The sequence below is a fragment of the Mesocricetus auratus genome, unplaced genomic scaffold (genome assembly GCF_017639785.1).
Source record: "Mesocricetus auratus isolate SY011 unplaced genomic scaffold, BCM_Maur_2.0 Super-Scaffold_6730, whole genome shotgun sequence".
NCBI classification, from domain to species: domain Eukaryota; kingdom Metazoa; phylum Chordata; class Mammalia; order Rodentia; family Cricetidae; genus Mesocricetus; species Mesocricetus auratus.
The window spans coordinates 84,784,888-84,804,401 of NW_024429184.1; the positions used below are offsets into that span (position 1 = coordinate 84,784,888).

Sequence of the window (19,514 nt, forward strand, 5' to 3'; positions counted from 1 at the left end):
ACTCAGCTAACTACACCACAAATGTTTCCTGCTTGTAATGATACAGTGTTACTCCCAAAGGGTGTCTGCTTTGAAACTTGCAACAACTCCCCTCATGGCTACTTACCCAAAACTTTTAAAACTCAGATCAAGGCAAGGCCAGGCACCTCACACTCCACTTAGAATGTCAGAAAACAATAAAAACAAAAGGCACTTCCAAACTCGTGTTGTATGAATTTATTAAGTAAACATTTATTACCACTATAAACTTCTTCAATCTGGTGGCTAGCAAATCAAACAGCGAGTATTTATTTAATAGGCTTCTGTGTGCAGGGTTTGGGGCTACTGTACAAAAGAAAAACCAAACAGAGTCCCTGCTCCCGAAGAGCGCACAGTCTAGCTGAAGCACAGGCACAATCACATGGCAAAGCACAGCAGTCACCATGGAGGAAGGGACAGGATTCCCAGAGATGAAGGCAATGGAGCTGAGCCTCAGCTGAGGAGTTCGCCAGATGGAGGGGGAGGGGAAGCGCATTCCAAGCAGAGGGAACAGCACAGAAGCAAGCAGGTCCTGAAAATGCATGCCATGCTGCAGGGTGAGGAGGGGCGAGCAGTCCAGAGCAGCTAGAGCAGAGGGGTGCACACAAACTAGAGACCAATTAGTGTTTGCTTTTTAATGAACCATCACTGTCAGGAAGTAAAGCGTCAAATTACATTAAGTGAGGCTAAAATGTGATTCTGGGAACAACAGGAGAGTTTAAAAGCACTGTCTATTTCACAGTTATGGCCTTCTGTAGGTACTCGGGCAGCACTGTGGCTACAGTTTTCAAGTGGCAGTGTTAGACAATATGAATTGTCGTATACACACACACACACACACACACACACACACACACACATATATATATATATATATACACACACATGTACACTAGTGTGTGTATGTGCTTCAGAAAAGGAAAAGGCAAGGAGGAAAAGAGCCTGAACCAAAAAGCTTTCTCTAGTGAACACCATGCTAAGCAAGATAGCTTGGTGCGTAGCAAGATGACTACAATTTAAGGGAGGAGGGGCAGTTAAGGAGGGGAGGGGGAAAAAAGGAAATAGCAGGGGTCAATATTTTGCTAAATATTTTTATGTAAACTCCCACTTGTTTTCACAATAATGCTATGGGAGAAATCTTATTAGTCTATTCTACAAAACACCTGAGGCCTTCAGAGGCTTCAACTTCAGAGAGCTGTCTGCCTCTATCAGATATTCCACTACCATAGACCATATCAGCTAATGCACAGCACAGCCAGTTCACCAAGCCCATGCCTGCCTGAGTGCAAAGCCTGGTTCCTGAATGAATGCTTCACTTCTGAGGGCCTAGCAGGGTTGCATCAAATTCTATGAAATGCCTCTACTTCTTTATTTTCACAAGACTGTTGTAAGAAAGTGGTGATGGTAAAACATAAATACAGACTCCTAAGATTCATGGGAATGAAAACCTTTAACAACTGATAACAGTGTCATTAAAATCATTGACTTAGGCATCTGCAGTGGTGACATTACCTAACTCCTGACTCAGCACCAAGGGTGGTAACCTAGAGGAACCATTCAAGGCAGCAAGCTGTCTGTGGGTCACATATGGCCAGTTGTCCTTGGAACAATAGACCTTTTGGTAAAGATACTAAAGCTTTAATCAAATTAAATTAGCATATTCCAGTGGACTTCTTTTTATTGCTGTAGAATGATCAACCACGCAGCTCCAGAAAATTAAGGGCTGGTGAAAAAAATTTGAGGATGAGACTAATGATGCTTGGGAGTCAGTATCATCAAATCTTCAAAGTCACACTGCCCCTCTCAAATTCTGAACTTCAGAATTACAATGTAATTATACACTATGTTGTAATGTTGCCTATTTTTAGGAAACAGAAAAAAAATACTTAAAAAATCCAAAGTGTAGTACATGTTGCTGATCTATGATCTATCAACATACTGAAATGACATACCCTGTACAATTACTCTGTTCAAGTACTTCCAAATATAGAAAATCAAATCCTGCTTGAAAGTTCTAATATTCTCTGTAGCGAGGAGAGACACTCAGACAACAGAGATCTCGATGTCACATGGGACACCTGTGGAGAGCTTGAGAGGTGCATGTCTGTGCCCGAGTACATTTACCAACCTTGTTCTGATTGAGAGGGTCATTCCGCAGTCTCTGCTTGTTCTTCTGTAATTTACTAGGCATCATCTTGCCAGTTCTGAAGTCAAAACTGCTGAGGTCAACGGCATTTCCCAGGTACCTTGCCAGCTGAGGTTTACTTCTGAACTTCTTACCACTTGGACTAGAAGAAGAAAAAAGTTTAATTGTACAAAATGAAATATTAAAACTCTCTATACAACCCTTTTAAAATAGATTCCTATATAACCTTTTTTAACAGTAGTTTCTTTTCCTGATTGTTACAAATTATAATTATATAGGCTTGGTTTTAATTTTGCAATGATTACAAGTCTCGAAGGAACTCCTTAGCTTTCTGCAGAAAGAGACACTTTATCATTTAATACAGCTCTCGCCTGGGTGCACACTGGAGCACACTGCACATGCTGATTGTCTTTCTACCACTCAGCTAACTGCCTGAGAACTGAGACAGCACAGCACAGCACAGCACACTCCCTGCAAGAGTCTGCATTCTCACCAACTCCTTTCCAAACTGGCTTTGGAAAACACTGGCTTATATACCACGCCAAGAGCTCAGAAACTTTTAAAGTCAGCAGCCAGTTTAAAACATCTGAATTTGGAATCCACATAATCTGGCATAAGTTTATAGTATATCTATAACAGAAAAAAACGCAAATTTTGACACATAAATGCTTCCTACTAATACTAAAACTACAATAACTAGAAATGAAAAACAAGCAAGAACATCTGGAAACCTGTTTATACAATTCTGACATGACTTTTGTTTGGCAAACTATCAAAATAAGCATATCAAGTGAGCGGGTTATATTTAGGGATATATTTGTATATTCATATATGTCTGTAATAACAACTAATGAAAAAAGAGGCCATAAATCTGAAGGAGACCTGAGAGGAATACATATATGAGGATTTGAAAGGAGGAAAGGGGAGAAATTTTGTAATTATAATCACAAAAGTAAAAATAAAAAAGGCACAGGAATCTAAAGAGAAAAGGTTAAATAAAGTAAGCCTATCAAAAATAACTTCTTAACCAGGCGTGATGGCACAGGTCTGGCCTGCAATCCCAGCACTTAAATGTGGAAGCTAAAGGTCGCTTCAACCACAGGCTACCTCCAGACTAGCCAGGACTGAGACCCTGCCTCACAAGTCACTCAATCAATAATTTACTGCTTGTAAACAAAAAAACTGCTGAAGATGCAAACTTATAAAAGTGCCAGGGCTGCACAGAACAGACTTTCTCTAATAGGATTTCTGTGTCATTAGTCTGCAATAAATTGTTTTTAGGGACAATGTCCCTAAAGTCTTATCTAATAATTTTGATAAGCCAAACAGCTAGAACAAACTGTGACTATGTCTGCAGAAAAAAAAAAAAAACTCCAGAAAGCATCTCAGAGGATGGCATGTCACATCTAGAATTTAACCCTGCATTAACTAGTCACAATAAGTGAAAAATAATTCAACAAAGAACCTTACAACAATGAAAAACAAAACAATAAAGCATTACTCTGAACTAAAGTAACTTCAGGCTCAAGTCTAAGAAACAATACATGTAACCTGTCACATTCTACGGCATTCTGTCATCACAGATTTTGGACAGCTGGGAGAACTATTAACCTTTGCTTTTCACAATCCCATGACTTAGGCATACTTGGAACACAGTTCAAATTATACAAAATCCATCCAACAGATGATGATTACAACCACCAACAACCAGACCATAAGAGAATAAAATAAAGTAGCCAAAACCAAAATCCAGTCTGGAAAAAAGACATGATCCCATACAGAATACCTCAAATCCAATTGCAACTTATACTGGAAACTCTCTGCTCAAACCACACAATAAACCATCAGGGTACTTTCAAACTGCCCTAAGCTTGATCGTCACTACCAATCACATGCTTCCCCCCTCCCTGCCTGCCTGTACTTGATCAGTTACTCCCATCTTTGCCAGGAACATCACTGCCCACGTGGCACCTAACCCTCCAAGCTGGATGAACACTACGATCCTTCAGTGCCCACATCCCTCTGCCACCCATCCAGCACCAAGTTCAAACTCTATATGCTCAGATTCCCCAATGGTGACAAAATGCCTTCCTCTTACCCCATCATCAAAAGAGCTCAATCAAATGTACTATTTGCAGACTTATTCCTGTCAACTTTGGTATCCTGAATTCCAACTTCAGTCTCTGAAATATGCCATGTACCTGTGATTCCTCCCAGTCCATCTTTCCAGATAGAATGAATTTGTCAATGATATATTAAATCATTCAAGCCTATCTCAATTGTCGTATACCTAAGAGGCCTTGTTAGCCTCAAATCCAAATGAAAAACAACTGCACAATCCTCTGAAATTCTATTCTGTTATAATTCCTGTATGTTTCCAACAACCAAATGCTGTAAGCCCCCTTTTCTAAAACTCTCAAATGCAGTATATAGAGGCAACCATTAAACAAAGCAACTGTCTGAGAGCAAGAAACTTATCAATTGAATAGGAAAGAATATAGTTTTCTTTCCCAGGCACACTAGGAAAAAATATATACTTAAAATTAAAAACTTCATGTTTAGTCAGTTTTACTACATAAGGCTTACTAAATACCTCAAATTAACTTGAAAAGTTGTAAAAAATATATTTCTCAGTCATTTATATGACTGCAGTTTTAATTAAGTTAGAATACAGATGAAGGCCTTGTAATCAAATAGTCATGTGTCTGGTAACAGTCTGATAAACTATCCTAAAAAAAATGGAGTGAATAAGGGAATGGAAAGGGAAGGGAGGGAAGAAGTTAGTAATGTATGCTGTGATCTCAGCTACTTAGAGGCGAAGCAAGAGAGAGTTCAAGCGCAGCCTGGGCAGCTTCTAAGAGGTAAGGGGCGATGCAGCTCAATGACAGGATGCTCAGCTAGCACCTACAAGGCCCTGGGCTCAAGAAAACATCTTTCCACAAAACTCTCAACCAGATTTTCCCTCTAGGATTCTTTTAATTCAATAAAAATGTGGAGCTCCAGCATGGCCCTTCTTACAACTGACTTATTTTCAGAACATGAAAATATTCAATAGTAACTTTTATCAAAAAGTAAGCCCCACTATGTTTAGCATGTGGCTGAGACAAACAGAAAGTCATTTTGTGACGAACCAATAAATTTCAAAATTGAATGTGCAAGATGTGTTTCCTTATGTGTTAAAAGTCACCTTGAGAATACACCAGCACCTCAGTGTCAAGGCTTCTACAGTCATTACACTCTAGACACTTCTCTCCCCAGACTCCAAGGAGATGTAAATACTGAGGACTCAATCCCAAGACTATTCTGGGCTGCAGACACAGGTCAGGGTACAGAGCTGGCCCATCAAGCACAAGGCCCAGGGTAAAAGTCTCACAGACTCCACTAATAAACTCTATAATCCAAGAAGGGTAAAATGCAGGTTTGCAATATCAAGTGGTGCCTCGTGAGTTCTGCTTCACTCTAGTCACACAAATGTAATAGTTTCAAGAAAGTAAATCTGCCTGCCCCAGGGCATTTTAAGACCAGAGTCCTTGCTCTGTAGGAGATGGGGCAAGCAATAGGAGGACAAGGCCCAAGAGAATTTTAACCCTCCAATAGTTAAGGAGGAAATGAGCTCGTGAGACCCCACCATCTGCACAGCAGCAGCTGACCCTGTGAGTGTCCACTGAGCACACACAGGGACCACATTCCCACCCACCCTCTAAGATGGCTGCTACCGTCTATATCTCAAAAACACCAGGACTTTGCAAAGTGACTAAGCTTTTATTCTAGAATGTCAACTAGTTTTTTATTCTAGTAAGTACCAATTCGTAACTTAAGTCTACAGTATTGCTTTTTTTAAACACTAGTAGATTGGTGAATGATATTAGTCATTTTCAGTTTGCTCTGACCAAAGTTACTCCAGTAACGAAATACTATCTCAGTTTCAACCACAAAGAAAAATTCCCTGTCAACAGCCCCCCATTCCTGAACCAACTTGCAATCATGCATTTAATTTCTCTTACGCACTATATAATTAAAAGTCAAAACCGTGAGTTGAATCTCAGTTCATATGAAGACATATTCCTCACTTGAGCCCATCTTCCTTTCACCTGTCAAACCATTTAAGGTGATTGTTAAACCTAATTCCACCTTAAAGATTCTTCAGATTTACATATTTATTATATATGCAGTGTTCTGTCTGCATGCATGCCTGCACGCCAGAGGAGGGCACCAGATCTCATCATAGATGGTTGTGAGTCACCCTGTGGTTGCTGGGACTTGAACTCAGGGCCTCTGGAAGAGCAGCCAGTGCTCTTAACCTCTGAGCCATCTCTCCAGCCCAAGATTCTTAAATATAACTATGTTAACTTTATGTAGAAGAAAACATTAAAAGTGTGCCTGACATAGAAGAATACTAGTGTCGTTTGCACTTGAGTCCCATTGGGAACTCACCTGGAAGCACCATCGCCTGAGGTGGACAACTGCACCCTGTTCTGCCTCCACAGACAAGCAGCCTGCAACTGAAACTGTCCTCTGACCCCTTCACTAACCGCAGGACACATTTTGATGACACGATGAACTACAGCTTTAGTGAGTTAAAAAGAACACACAAATGTATCTTCAAAGGCAGCCGTTGCTGCCAACATGAGCTGTGAGCACAACAGTCGCTACAGTGGACGGCACGCAGGAGTCTGTGAAGGACGGGCGTCTCAGAAGGCAGGGGCGCAGCTACACTGATGAAGAACATTCACAAGTGCAGCACTGCCCACCACGGTCAAGAACTTTATAAGGAATTAAGGAAAACCCGCACACACGAAAACTCTGTATACTTTAACGCTGAAAAAGATTAACCGAAACCTCAACTTTAAAAATCAAAACACAATTTTTAAATGTATTTTATGTGTATGGGCATTTTGCCTGCATGTATGACTGATACCACACGTGTGCTGTGCCCTTGTTCCCTGGAACTGGAGTCACAGATGGGGGTGAGTCACCATGTGGAGGCTGGGAAGGAAACGCACGCATGTCCTCTGGAAAAGCAGCCAGTGCTCTTAACCCCTGAGCATCTCTCTAACCCCTTAGAGTTCTTAAGTCGTTTCTTTCCCCCTTTAAATTGTTCAAGCTTGAGTAAATACTGACAACAAAAGATTTCCGTAACATTAAAAACTCACCAAGAAACTAAATTTTATCTGAGGCAAAAAAAAAAAAAAAAGTGAAAACTGGAATTATCTTTCACACTTAAATGCAAACCTTGTTGTCAGAAAACATTTACTCCTGCTTCAGAAAACAGTGTGGACTGACAGGAAGACAGACTGAGGCTACTCCTCACAAGTCCTCCACTCCCTAAATGTAAGCTCTCCTAAAATGGCCACCAGGAGCCCAGCACAGCAGTGCCCCAGGGGGTTATCACCTACTTCCATATTATCTCTGTTTCCAGGTCTCATCACTAAGTGATCACCTGTGAACTCATCCTGTGCATGGCCACAGTCAAAGTGGTCTCAATCCCCTCTGGTCACCCTAATGAACTATCTGTTAGTCTCTGCATTCTAAGGTACCCCAAATGTTCTTCCTAAAACAGCACCTCAACTGTAACAGCTCTTCTTTAAAAGCCGGCAATGTAAAGTTAGTTTTTAGAATATATAAATACATCACTTTTATGTTTTATGTGAGTATAAAATAAATTGAAAACCTAAAGCTAACAGTGGTCAGGGGATTTTCCCATTAGCAAGAGAGAGAAATTTTTAGGCCTGCATTTGCGGCCCTTTTACCCTGGCTCCCTTCAACCTTTCAACCTTACTTTCCACTTCTCTTACCCGTGACCTTTGCTCCATCCATGTTGGTTAATTCATTCTATCATGAATGAGCTGGGCTGAATGACCCATCTTTTACCTGGTCCATAATGCAACGCTACAATCTCCAACATCTCCCCTGGAGACTCCTACTTTTATTAACCTAACTCCTATGTCTACCATGAAGACCCCACAGCACTCAGAATAAACATGTTTCCCTCTTCTGAACCCACGCAGAAAGCACGCCATGGCAGAAATAATCATGACGTGACTGCTGACTTTTCTTCTAGTTTTGCAACACTGAGTGCACTATGTGTGCTTATAAAATTTCCATGTTTCAATTTTACCACCACAAGCAACCTACTGAAGAGGTTCTTTATGGATGAAATTATACAGTATTAGATTGCTTCCAATACTAAAGGTTGGGTCAGGAGTAATAACCTGGGATAGAGCTACAGTCATGCCTCCCCAGCCACGATGGATTGTACCCCCTTCAATTGTGAACAAAAGTAAACCTATAGGTCACTCCTTACTGAATGTGTTGCCTATCTCGTTACCTGAGCAAGGACAGACAATATTACTCCCTGTGTCAAATATTGTGAGGTATATGTGGCAACCAGACCCCACTAATAAGTGGGCAAACAAGAACCCGGGGAAAGCTGTACTTGCTCACTGTTAAGCCAGGAGTTGGAGAACCATCTCCAGATCGAATCTTACAACCAGCTGCCTCCTCTGGAGACTCCTACTTCTATTAAGATCATTGTGGTTTTTATGAACCTCAACGACATCGGAGTCCTGTTCTTTGTAGTTCAAGAAAGTGAAACCAGCCAAGAACCATAGCGTGTGCCTGTAATTCCAGCATTTGGGAGGCAGAGATAGGTTGCCACTACTTCAAAGCCAGTCTGGGAGTATATGCCTAGTACCAGGACCAACAAGGGCTGCACAGGAGGCAAAAAAAAAAAAAAAAAAGAAAAAAGAAAAAAAGAGAAAGCAAGTTCCTAAAGAACTCATGAAGAGAAAAGTATTTCAGAAACACAAACTAGCACGTGTTACACTGAAAGCCAAATACTGGAAATGGAGGATCAAAGCCAAGAATAAAGTTACTGTCTTATGGGTCCAAACGTGGCAATGAATTTTTTCAGGAACTGTACCAATGGATCCAGTAGTTTAGCAAACCACACCCTTTTTTAAAGCATGCTTTGGACGATAATACATAAACTGCCACAGCACTATCTCAGGAGCCCTGAAAGAAGGTGTAATTATAGTACTTAACTGGCAACCAGAAGTGCTTCTATTACAACTCTTGGCGGTTTCAAGATGCAGCCAAAACATATTCCACCAAAACCTAAGCCTTCCCCTGTACATTTAATTTCAGCCCAATTAATAAGTGTCAGGTACTCCCTCTGTTAATAGGCATGGCTCAGTTTAAATTATCTCCCCAGGGGCAGACTAATTCAGAGGTTAGCATTATTAGAATCTGTGTGAACAGCTGGGTAAAGGTGTTCACATTACCAGCAGGAGAGTTCACACTTAACCTACTGAGCAGGTATCATATGGGACACCAACATGTAAAACTGAGTCTGAAAATAACATGAACTCAGTTACACTGGCCCATCACCATATAATCCGCCACAGAAAGTTGACATCACAAGTCAAAAAACTAATGGGCTACAAGCTGCACACTAAATTTCATGCCTTAGTGTTCATAGGATAGCCTCTGAAGAGAATCACAACAGGTGACAGCAATTTTACAGTCACTAACACCTTGCAAGAGGTCAACAAACTACAAACACTATTTGTAGCCCTAAATAAGCACCAATCTCTTCAATGTCCTTTCCATTTCAAAGTACAAGAAATCACATTGTAGTCTTATAAAAAGATAATTACCACTACAGTGCTTAATGAATTTCCTAAAGATGAATTTGTACAGAAAGTTGGCTTTAATTGGTTAAATTGGGATTATCTACCAAGAAGCATTAGTATTTAAATTTGTAAAAAAAAAAAAAGAAAGAAAGAAAGAAAGGAAGGAAGGAAGGAAGAAAGAAAGAAAGAAAGAAAGAAAGAAAGAAAGAAAGAAAGAAAGAAAGAAAACTCTGCTACTAAAAATGTAGAACAGAGTCAGGAAAACATGACTACCAACAGAAGAGCTCTGTGTAGTACTGGACTAGCCCAGAGCCTGGAGGACTAGGCAAGGTCTGATGAGATGGCTCAGTGGGTACAGCGCTTGAAATGCAAGTGTGATAACTAGAGTGTGATCCCCAGAATCCATGCATGAGTCCTTCCTACCTGAATCCCTCCCTCTCAGCACACTTGGGAGAGGCCAGCTCCACTGGATGAAAAGGCCAGCTCTAGGATCTGTCAGAAACCTTGACTAAATATGGAAGGTAGAGAGCTATTAAGGAAGAAACCTGAGATCAATCTCAGGCCTCCACACCACGTATGCATAAATTACATAAAATGCTTGATGTGTATGGTGACACACGCCTTTAATTCCAGTACTTTGAAGGCAGAGACAGGCAGATTTCTAAGTGCAAGGTCAGTCAGGACTACTTGAGGCTCCATCTTAATGACAACAATAATAGTAAATAAACAAAAATCTTAGGCAAGAGTTCTACAACAGTCCAAAGCTCTGGTTATTTTATTTTTAATTTTTTACATACATGTATTTATTATTCAGTGTGTATGTGGTGGACAGTGTGCATAGGATAACGAGGAGGAGGTTAGAGAACCACTTCTGAAAGGGACTTTTCTCCTTTCACCATGTGGGCTCCAGGGATCAAACTCAAATCATCAGGTTCGACAACAAGCACCTTTACCTGCCAAATCATCTCACCAGCCTGTAATGGTGTATGTCTAGAACAAGAGTCCCATTACATTAACCAGGATGGTCAAAACTTCTGGGCTCAAGTGATCCTGTCCTTCAATTTCCTGAGTATCTGGGACTAGAGGCATGTGCAACCACACCCAGTTTAGCTTTTGAAATAGCTTTTCCAGCTACATATCCAAAAAGAAAAAAGAAAAAGAAAAAGAAAAACACCAGCTTTTCAATAATGCGAAGTTAGTTTGAATAAATACATCACTCCAAAGCCAAACAAACCATAATCCAAGACAAGTTCTGTAAGCAACGAAATACAAATTCCACAATGCTCAACTAAGAATGGAGCTTCTTCAAGGGATTCAATCCCAGATTTAAAAAAAAAAATCTTGTCAATTATAACTGCCTCTAAGACATGGCAGCAGTTCCCACAAAGCCTATGCACACTGCTCACCTAGAAAAGATAACAGTCAAATGAAATCCAAAGCAAAGAGTGGAAACAGCACTAAATGAAACAAATGTATCTGAGAGTAGTAGTGTTCTAATTTTTGTTTTGTTTTTTGAGACTGAGTTTCTCTGTGTAGCCCTGGCTTTTCTGGAACTCGAACTCAGTGATCTACCTGCCTCACCTCCTAATTTCTGGGATTAAAGGCATGGGCCACTATGTACCCCTAGCGTTTTATTTTTAGCACCATCACAGCACGGAACTGAACAGCAATGGAGAAATTAAAACAAACCCACACAATCACCTTCATACTTTGTTTTCTAGCCAAGCCTGGTGGTACAGAACTGTAATCTCAGCTACACAGGGGGCTTCGCAAGAAACAGCTCAAGGTAAATTCAGTTCATCTGGGAAACTTAGCAAGGCTCTTGATGCAAAATTTTAAAGGGGGGCAAGGGAGCAGGTCAGTTTACAGCATTTGCCCACTGTGTGCAAGGAACAGATTCAATCCCCAACACTGGAAATAAGTTTTCTCAAACAAAGTGAAAGAATGAGTTGGAACACAAGAGCTGAAAAGAGTAAACTAATCATCCCCGTGTATGAGCAACAGACAAGAATGTGTTCAGAGTCTGGGGAGACTGCTCAGTGGCAGACTCCTTGCCTGTGGATGCCCCTTGGGGGAGGCCCCAGGTTTGACCAACAGCACCAAGGAGGAAGGGAAAACAATTATGTTCAAATTTATGTTCTCTACCAGCAGTAACTACATTCCTGTATCTGGATGCACATGCTTGTACACTACTTTTTAACCTTTTAAACTTAAATGTTCGCATGTAGAAATTGGAAATACTATACATAAGCATATTCCCCCTGCCCCAGATGAATGACCAATAGGAAATCTTTCACATTATCCCAGCTTCAGGATAACTAAGGACTAGTTCCCAAACACTCAAATATTCCACTGCCTGAAAACCGTTCAATCTGTCACTCCAGACTACCGAAGATACCATGTTTGTGCTTCTGATAAATGGGATGGTGTGGAGGAACATTCGGTTTGTTTATAATCCCACTGGTATCAGTGGCCCCTGACCCTTTCCTGAGCTTGCCACCCATCACACATGAAGGACACCAGCAGTGTAACCACAGGACTGCAATTTGACATTCAAGTGAAAACCTTGAAACATTTCGGCTGTATTTCTCAACTTTGTTCCTGATTGGCACTTGGGGGAAGGCAGTGACTGCACGGGCTGCTGAAGTCCTACAGCACAGCCACAGCAACCTCCCGGCCTTTCCTCTCCAGAGGCCAGCAGCACCCTCTCCCCAGGTGAGAACCAAACACGTCTCCAGACCCTGCCACATGTTCACTGGGGGTGGAAACAAACGCTGCTCTAGGAGTCTGACAACTTCCTCCGTTGTCACAAGATGAGAATGTCCTGCCACGCCAAAGCGTTCCACACAGTTTCTGGAGTTCTAATTGCCTACTTTCTGTGAAACCTCCTGAATCCTCCAAAGTTCACTCCAACTGTCTTCCTGTAGAAGGCTAACTCTTCCACATGTGCAAGATTAAACGCACTTCTGATGATGAATCTGGGACATGCTGGGACAGGCGCCAACAGTGACTGGGTTTTACAGTTTCGATGAATTACACCTTCTTTTAACCCTTTCATGGAATGACTAACCAACCCTCCTTTAACCCTGCGTTCGCAAACCATTTTCCCGGAAGCCTTCTACAGAATGTGCCCTCTTCACCTCTCAAACACTTGGGTCCCTCACTCCACTGAGGTCTAACCTCTGCCAAGGGCTTCAGCCCCCCCCCCTTCCTTATCAGCTAACCCGGTCCTTGTCATATATCTTCAGGACTCCGTTCCAATGCTGCAACCCCTGCCCAGGCCGGTACTTGGCCCCAGACTCCTACTTGACACCTCCCCCGCCCCCCAGGAAGGTACCTGAAGTAGTAGACATCGCTCTTGCCAGCACTGAGCCCTGATTTTCGGATCACTTCCTCCTTCTTCCATCCGGGGGGGAGGGCAGGGCAGTCCATCCTCTTCCCGCTTTCCGTGGCCCGGGGTCCCCTGGGCCCCGGCCCCGCACTCCCCGACGGGAAAGGGACAGGCTCCCGCCGGGGGGCGACGCCGCCACCGCTGCCGACACCGGAGCCGCCCGCGCCGCCGTCGCCGCCAAGGCCGCTGCCGCCACTCTGGGGACGGCCGCGGCCCCGGCCCCGGCCCCGGCCACGGCCCCGACCCCGGCCACGGCCACGGCCACGGCCACAGACGCCGCCGCCCCGGGCCGCCTGCTTCCACCGCCCCCGGCCACGGCCGCCGCCCCGAGCGCCTTCCCTGCGCACGCCGCTCACCGGGGACGGAGCGAGCGCGCTGCCCTGGCCCCCCTGCTCTATGGCGGAGTCGCCGCCAGCGCCGCTGCCGCCCGCCGCGCTCTCCCCCTCCTCCTGCTCCGGGCAGCAGCGGCCTCCCCCCGGGTGCGCGCGCATCCAGCCCCCTCCCCAGCCGGCTCTGCGCTTCTTCCGTAACCGAGCCCTTGGAATCCCGGAGACCCGCCCCGCCCGCAGCGCGGCGCGCGGGGGACGCGCGCAAGCATCATAGAGCGGGCGCGCACAGAGCGGCCCTCCCGCCCGGGGCGTGGCCCCGGCCGCGCCTCTTAGGTCCTCCAAGCTCTGGGCACGGCCATGTTGTCTCCGCCTCCTCGGGACCACGCCCCCCGAGACCACCTGCCCCGCCCCCCGCCGCGCCCTTCCGGCCCAACCCCCCCCCACTGGGCGCGCGGAGAGTTGAAGGTTGGTGGAATCTGGCTGACAAGTGTGCAGGGTGACCCGGGTACTTTGTTTCAAGTAGGGTTAAAATGTAGCCACCGTGCGAAGCTACCTGTGCTTGCTTCTTCAATTAACAGACATCTCATTTTGTATTTCCAAACTCAGCTGTTCTTTGAACGCAGTAGCAGTTAGCCTCCTGTCCACCATGGTATCCCAGGGACTTCAAATTGAAAGAATGAAACAGTATCCCCACGAAATGGTTGTCAGTGTCCTCCAGTGCTTGGGGTCAGGGCCACTAATTCTCCTAGGATGTATTAAGGGTATAGGAATTGGGGTAAAGGTTTGACTTCTAGATTCTCAGTAGAATGTCTAAAATCTGAATTCATCTAGAATTGACCACATTTCAAGGATCTTTTCTTGTTTTAAACTGCTTTGTCTCACAGGAAAATGTCGGTGTCCTCTCACTTGCTAAGTACATCTTTATGTGGAAAGTCCAATTTAACCCACTAACTACTTCAGGAATCTGAGTGTACTTCATCTAAGTCGACCATCTCATTATTCAGCATTTGGATTGTCAAGGAGAGATCAGTACTGTTACTGTGTGCTTTGGGGAATCATTTGTGAAGGTGAAAACTGAAGGAGACAGCCAAGCGGTGTATACAGCTCAGGGAATCACATTAAACTAGTATACGTGAGGCCCTGGACTTCATCCCCAGAACTACAAAGAAACAGCAAAACAGTAGTGATACCTTAAATGGGAAAATATATACTTTGGAAAATTTTTATATTTCCATTTTGTGCCCCTATCGTGCCTATAAATGTATTTTAATGAAACAAGTCACGTGCATTTAAGTTCATTATTTTAGCTTCTACCAGATTCAATTTACTAAATTCTGGTAAATATAGTTTAATGTTCCTCTACTAAGAAAAAAAATGCATTTAGGAATTCCAGAAGTTTTATTGTCACATGTGATTTTCCTACTATAATCCTATCAAGTTTTTTAAAGGTTCCCTTATGACTTGGAGTGGGGTCTTGAGCTAGCTGGAAGAAATGGAATGTAAGAGCTAGGAGAGTTTCAGAATTGGATTAATGCAGGGTTTCAGAGCTATGAGACCTTTTACAATCCAGTTGGTATGAACCAGGGAGCCACTCACATAGTGACCAAGGGTAGATGTCTCTGGGACACTGAATAGAGTTCCTTATCTCGGAACAATAAAACTTAAAAGATGTCTACACTCCTGGGACAGTGCAAAGCAGATTCAACTTTATTGAGGAGATTTACAGAAAAGTAATAAATTAGGTGAGAGAAATCTCCAAGGGTAGGAGGGGCTTCCAAGAGAGGAAAAAAACCACGGAACTCCTTTGTCTAGGGGATTTCATAGGGCCGTGGCAGAATCTGGACAAAGGCTGAGACAGTCTCTACTGAAATTGGCTGATCTGTGTTACTAACATGGGCTGAGAAAAGGCAAGAATTGCAAGTTGTATGCATGCCCTGCATGCCCAGGCCAGGAAGATGATCACGAGCTGCTCACGTGATGCTTACCCAATTAGAGGTGGTTGAAACTCCTCTCTTACTCCAACCTTGTTAGTTATTGACTGGTAACTGTTAGTCACTTGGTCAGTGTTAATACAGTCTGACCTTGCAAGTGTTTCCAGTGCTGTTAATTAAACGAAGATTCCTTTGTTCTCACAATTACCTGACCAGCTTGTAGTTTTACTATGGCAGAGAGTTCACTCTATAACAGCCACCAAAATGTAGTTTCAATCTTTCTCGGGTTGCTTCATGTTTAGTTCTTTGTCTGTGGGGTAATCTGAGGTCTCCAAGGTGGAAGTTTTTTGCTGGAAGCAATCCTTAAAATTTAATCTGTTACAGGGAGCTGCATAACAAGCAAAAATATAAGAGAAACCAATGGTGGCCTACGACGGATGTCCCTCAAGGGTTTGAGGGATGTCTTTATTTGGTTCTATTTCTGTGATAAAGATCAGGACGAAAAACAAGTTGGGGAGCAAAGGGTTTATTTGGATTACATATTTCCAGTCACAGTCTATTGAGGAAAGCCAAGACAGGAACCCAAGGTTTGAACCTTGAGGCAGGAAGAGAAATAAAGGCCCTGGGAGAAACTGCTCGCTGGCTTGCTCCTCACAGCTCGCTCAGCCTGATTTCTTCTACCGCCCAGGACAACAAACCCAGAGGTGGCATTACCCCCCACAGTGAGCCGTGCCCTCCCAAATCAATTATTAATCAGTAAAACTGCCTATAGGCACGCATACAGGCCAGTCGGCTGGGGGTGTTTTGTGGTTCCCTCTTCTCAAATGACTCAAACTTAAGTTGACAAGAAACTAGCCAGGACAGGGTGAAGGGGAGGAGCAGCTGGTTTCCTTTCACTAGTCCAGAGCCCCTTGTCCCCCTTATCTGTCTAGTCTGGTTATTTCACATCCAACTCTTAAGACATCTCAATAACCTTCCTCAGTTGCCGTGTTAAACTTTATCTTCCTTCTAACCCCCTCCTCTGCTCTCCACATAACGAGTGTGAGCAACTTGCAGTTTTCACTGTGGGACCTTATCATTTAATACCATCATCCACTAGCTAACACAGAGAGCTAGCTCCTGCATTAGGGTCCTTAGTCCAAAGCATAGGCTATTGCTTTTAAAAGATAAACTCTAAAAAATGCCACGGTTTGGAGGTAAATTGTAAATTAAGCAAATATAATGCAAAGTACTCTTAAGAAGAAATCTATACCTGATTCAAAAGTAAACAAAAATAGAAATGTGTGCACATGTAATTTTAGAGACTATTAGGAGGAGTCAAATAACTTTAACTCAAATGAACAGAAACACAGATAAAGATATTTACATCCATGGAGCAGAAACGCAGACAAAGATATTTATATCCAGGGATAGTTATGAAGTAGAGTCTAGTTTGGTGAGCCTATTTTTATGCCATTTATCCTATACCATTTATAGGGAATGATGAACACTGAGTTAAAGCTGTTGTAGAAAACATTGTAACTCATATAACCAAATGTTTATAAGCTGAATTTGAAGTCTCTTCTTAATGAAATAAAAAAAATGTGCTATGTGTTTCTCAGGGCACTGAAACAATGTTATGCTTTTATTTTTACCTAACCCATGCCACAGGGAGAAGTAGGTGTGCTACTCGTTTTTTGAGCGCACATGGTTTAAAATGATTTGTATCCGTTCAGTGCATTCGTCTGGTATCTGATGAGCCATCCACAGGTGCCAGGCAGGTCCAGCAACAGGCACTGGGGATACAGGAGTGAAATTAAAGAAGGTGAAGTTTGTGAGCTGGTGAGAGAAAAAGTTCAATAATCACAGTAAAGGCCGCACATGGATGAGGGAAATAGCTATGGGCAGAGTGGCACCAAGTGTAAAAACTGGGGAGCTTGTGCAAGGGTGGAGGCCTGGAGTGATAAGGAAAGTTTCTGTGAGCTGAGTGAGGGTGATAGAGAAATGGGAGGGCCATCACACACAGGTTTCGCTAGATGAAAAGTTCTTGGAAGAAGCACGTAAGATCTTTCCAACTTTGAGTGGCAGAAGTGCACAGGTGAAAAAAAAAAACAGGGAAAGCAGAAAGGGTTTAGGCAATCTAGCAAAACAGACTCTGAGCTGGGGTCAGGCAAAACTTTCTCTTGAGTGACACTGAGACATTGGGGCAGCCGATTGCTGTCTGGTTGAGATGTAATTTCTGATGCAAACATTCACATAGCATCCTTCATCAGCCCTTGTTTGTACTTTTAGTCATTTAAGGCAGAATTTTATTATGGTGTCTGGGACTGCTGGGCTCAAGCCCTTCTCCCTCAGAGATCTCGGGGTAGCTTGGATTGATTACAGGTGTCCAACATTGTCCCTGCCAGGCCAGATTTCAGGTAGATCAAATGTCAGAACATTCTGGTGTTTTGCAGGCCAAATTATAGTTCAAAACCACTATTTGGTATATCAAGTGTTGTCTCATGGTCCTGAAACCCAAAGATCCATTTCCCTTCCCCTAGCAGTGGGTATTTTATACTTTTATACATCACCCATCAGCACTCATTACGGATAGTGTTACAAGCAGCAGAAACTTGAGAAATATAAGTCATTTCTTAAATGATTTTCTGTGACTCAAAATTCACCTCTTCTTGTTTTCACTCGCTTTTTAGACAATTTACGCTTCTTGGTTAGAGCTATTAAGCACAAAATCTCTCTGTAGTCATTCCAAGTAGATGGTTATTTTAAAAAACGAAATCTTTATTTATACCATGTGTACTTGAAAGTGTCATTAGGCCTTTGACATGCCTTGCCAGCAGCATTTTATTTTCGTTGGAAATTAGGTGAACAGTAGTTGTGCCAACTCAGTGAATCATGAGGCCTGCTAATTAGAGCTGGAGGCCGTCTCTTTGGTTGCCCTCCCACTCTCGAAATGTCTTACAAAGTCTGTCCCTATGCTCTGAGAGGCAGGCATGATGATTTGGTCCTCACTTAACGCGGATACACTCTGGCAAAAGTACAATTGTTTTCAATATTCTAGCTCTTCTTTTGTTATTTTGTCACACCCAAAGATACTAACAGGAGTATCTGCTAGTCAGTGAAGTGCATAGATCTGAAGCCAGGCCTCCCCTCTAGCAGTGAGGTTTCAATCCCTGAATTTGTTCTTTGTTTTCATAATGAAATATAACAACAGTGTGTTTTTTTAAATTACTTTTTCACTATCCGCTTAACCTCCTCTTCACTTGGTCAACAAAGGGAAAATGTTGGAAAGAGCAGATAGGCTTTCAGGGCGACAGCTGGTGTTTAGTTCTTGCCTGTACACCTGGGTGGTGGAAAGCAGAGGTCGTTAAAACTCTATTGTTGGATGAATGGGCTAGATTTCATATATAATCTTTGGTTCATGATTTTCCCCCTAAAATAAACCAGCAAGATCTTTGACACTGAAAGAAAAACAAACTTTGGTCACAACTTCACAATGGTACTGCTTTGTTACGTGGTATAAGAGGCATTTCCCTAGAATTATGAAAAGTGCATTATGTTCCCAATATTGGAAATACAAAGGGGTATATGTATCTTAGATATTGAGCAACTTCACTATTAATAACTTTAGACTCTTCATCTAGCCCAGAGGAAGTTACTGTTTTCTTAATTGGAAGACCTTCTTTTCGTGGGAGACTTGTTGGTCACAGTTGTTTGCCTCCAGGCATCAGTTATTGTCACTTCTTCTGCAAAGCCTGGAAGTCTGTCCCCTGGGTGGAAGTTGAGAACAATTGTGATTCAACAATGTTTTGTGTCCCTATCTGTGGCAGATGCATTAGTTGGCATCACCAGTCAGTCCGCAGCAAACTCTAGCTTCCTTGTCCACTTCCACTCTAGTAACTAGAAAATGTGAATGCTTTCTCATCATAGCTCAGATGAGTGCCTCAGAAGACAAGTGGGGATGCTTGTAGAAAAATGTTTACCTCAGTTTAAAATAAGAGAGGACATGATGGCACTACCCTCTTGCTTGTGTTACTAAAGTAACAGGCATGATTTCAGAAAAGTGTAACAGCCATTTTGCAACAA

At 42.9% G+C, this 19,514-nt stretch overlaps 1 protein-coding gene across 4 annotated transcripts in view; it reads right to left on the reverse strand.

The window, feature by feature from the left end:
• The window catches only part of Mbd2 (methyl-CpG binding domain protein 2), a 61,550-nt gene extending 47,744 nt beyond the window's left edge, over positions 1 to 13,806 (reverse strand). Inside the window, exons 1-3 of one of the 4 annotated variants that reach the window (XM_040741621.1) lie at positions 13,136 to 13,806; positions 2,147 to 2,306; positions 202 to 603 (exon numbers count right to left, since the gene is read on the reverse strand). In XM_040741621.1, the coding sequence (XP_040597555.1) occupies positions 472 to 603; positions 2,147 to 2,306; positions 13,136 to 13,680 (837 nt within the window). In that variant the 5' untranslated portion in view covers positions 13,681 to 13,806 and the 3' untranslated portion in view covers positions 202 to 471. Of the gene's footprint in view, positions 1 to 201; positions 628 to 2,146; positions 2,307 to 13,135 lie in introns of those variants that run through there. The other 3 variants (XM_040741622.1, XR_002383732.2, XM_021229814.2) reach the window with 3 other exon arrangements.
• Between the last annotated feature and the right edge of the window lie 5,708 nt (positions 13,807 to 19,514).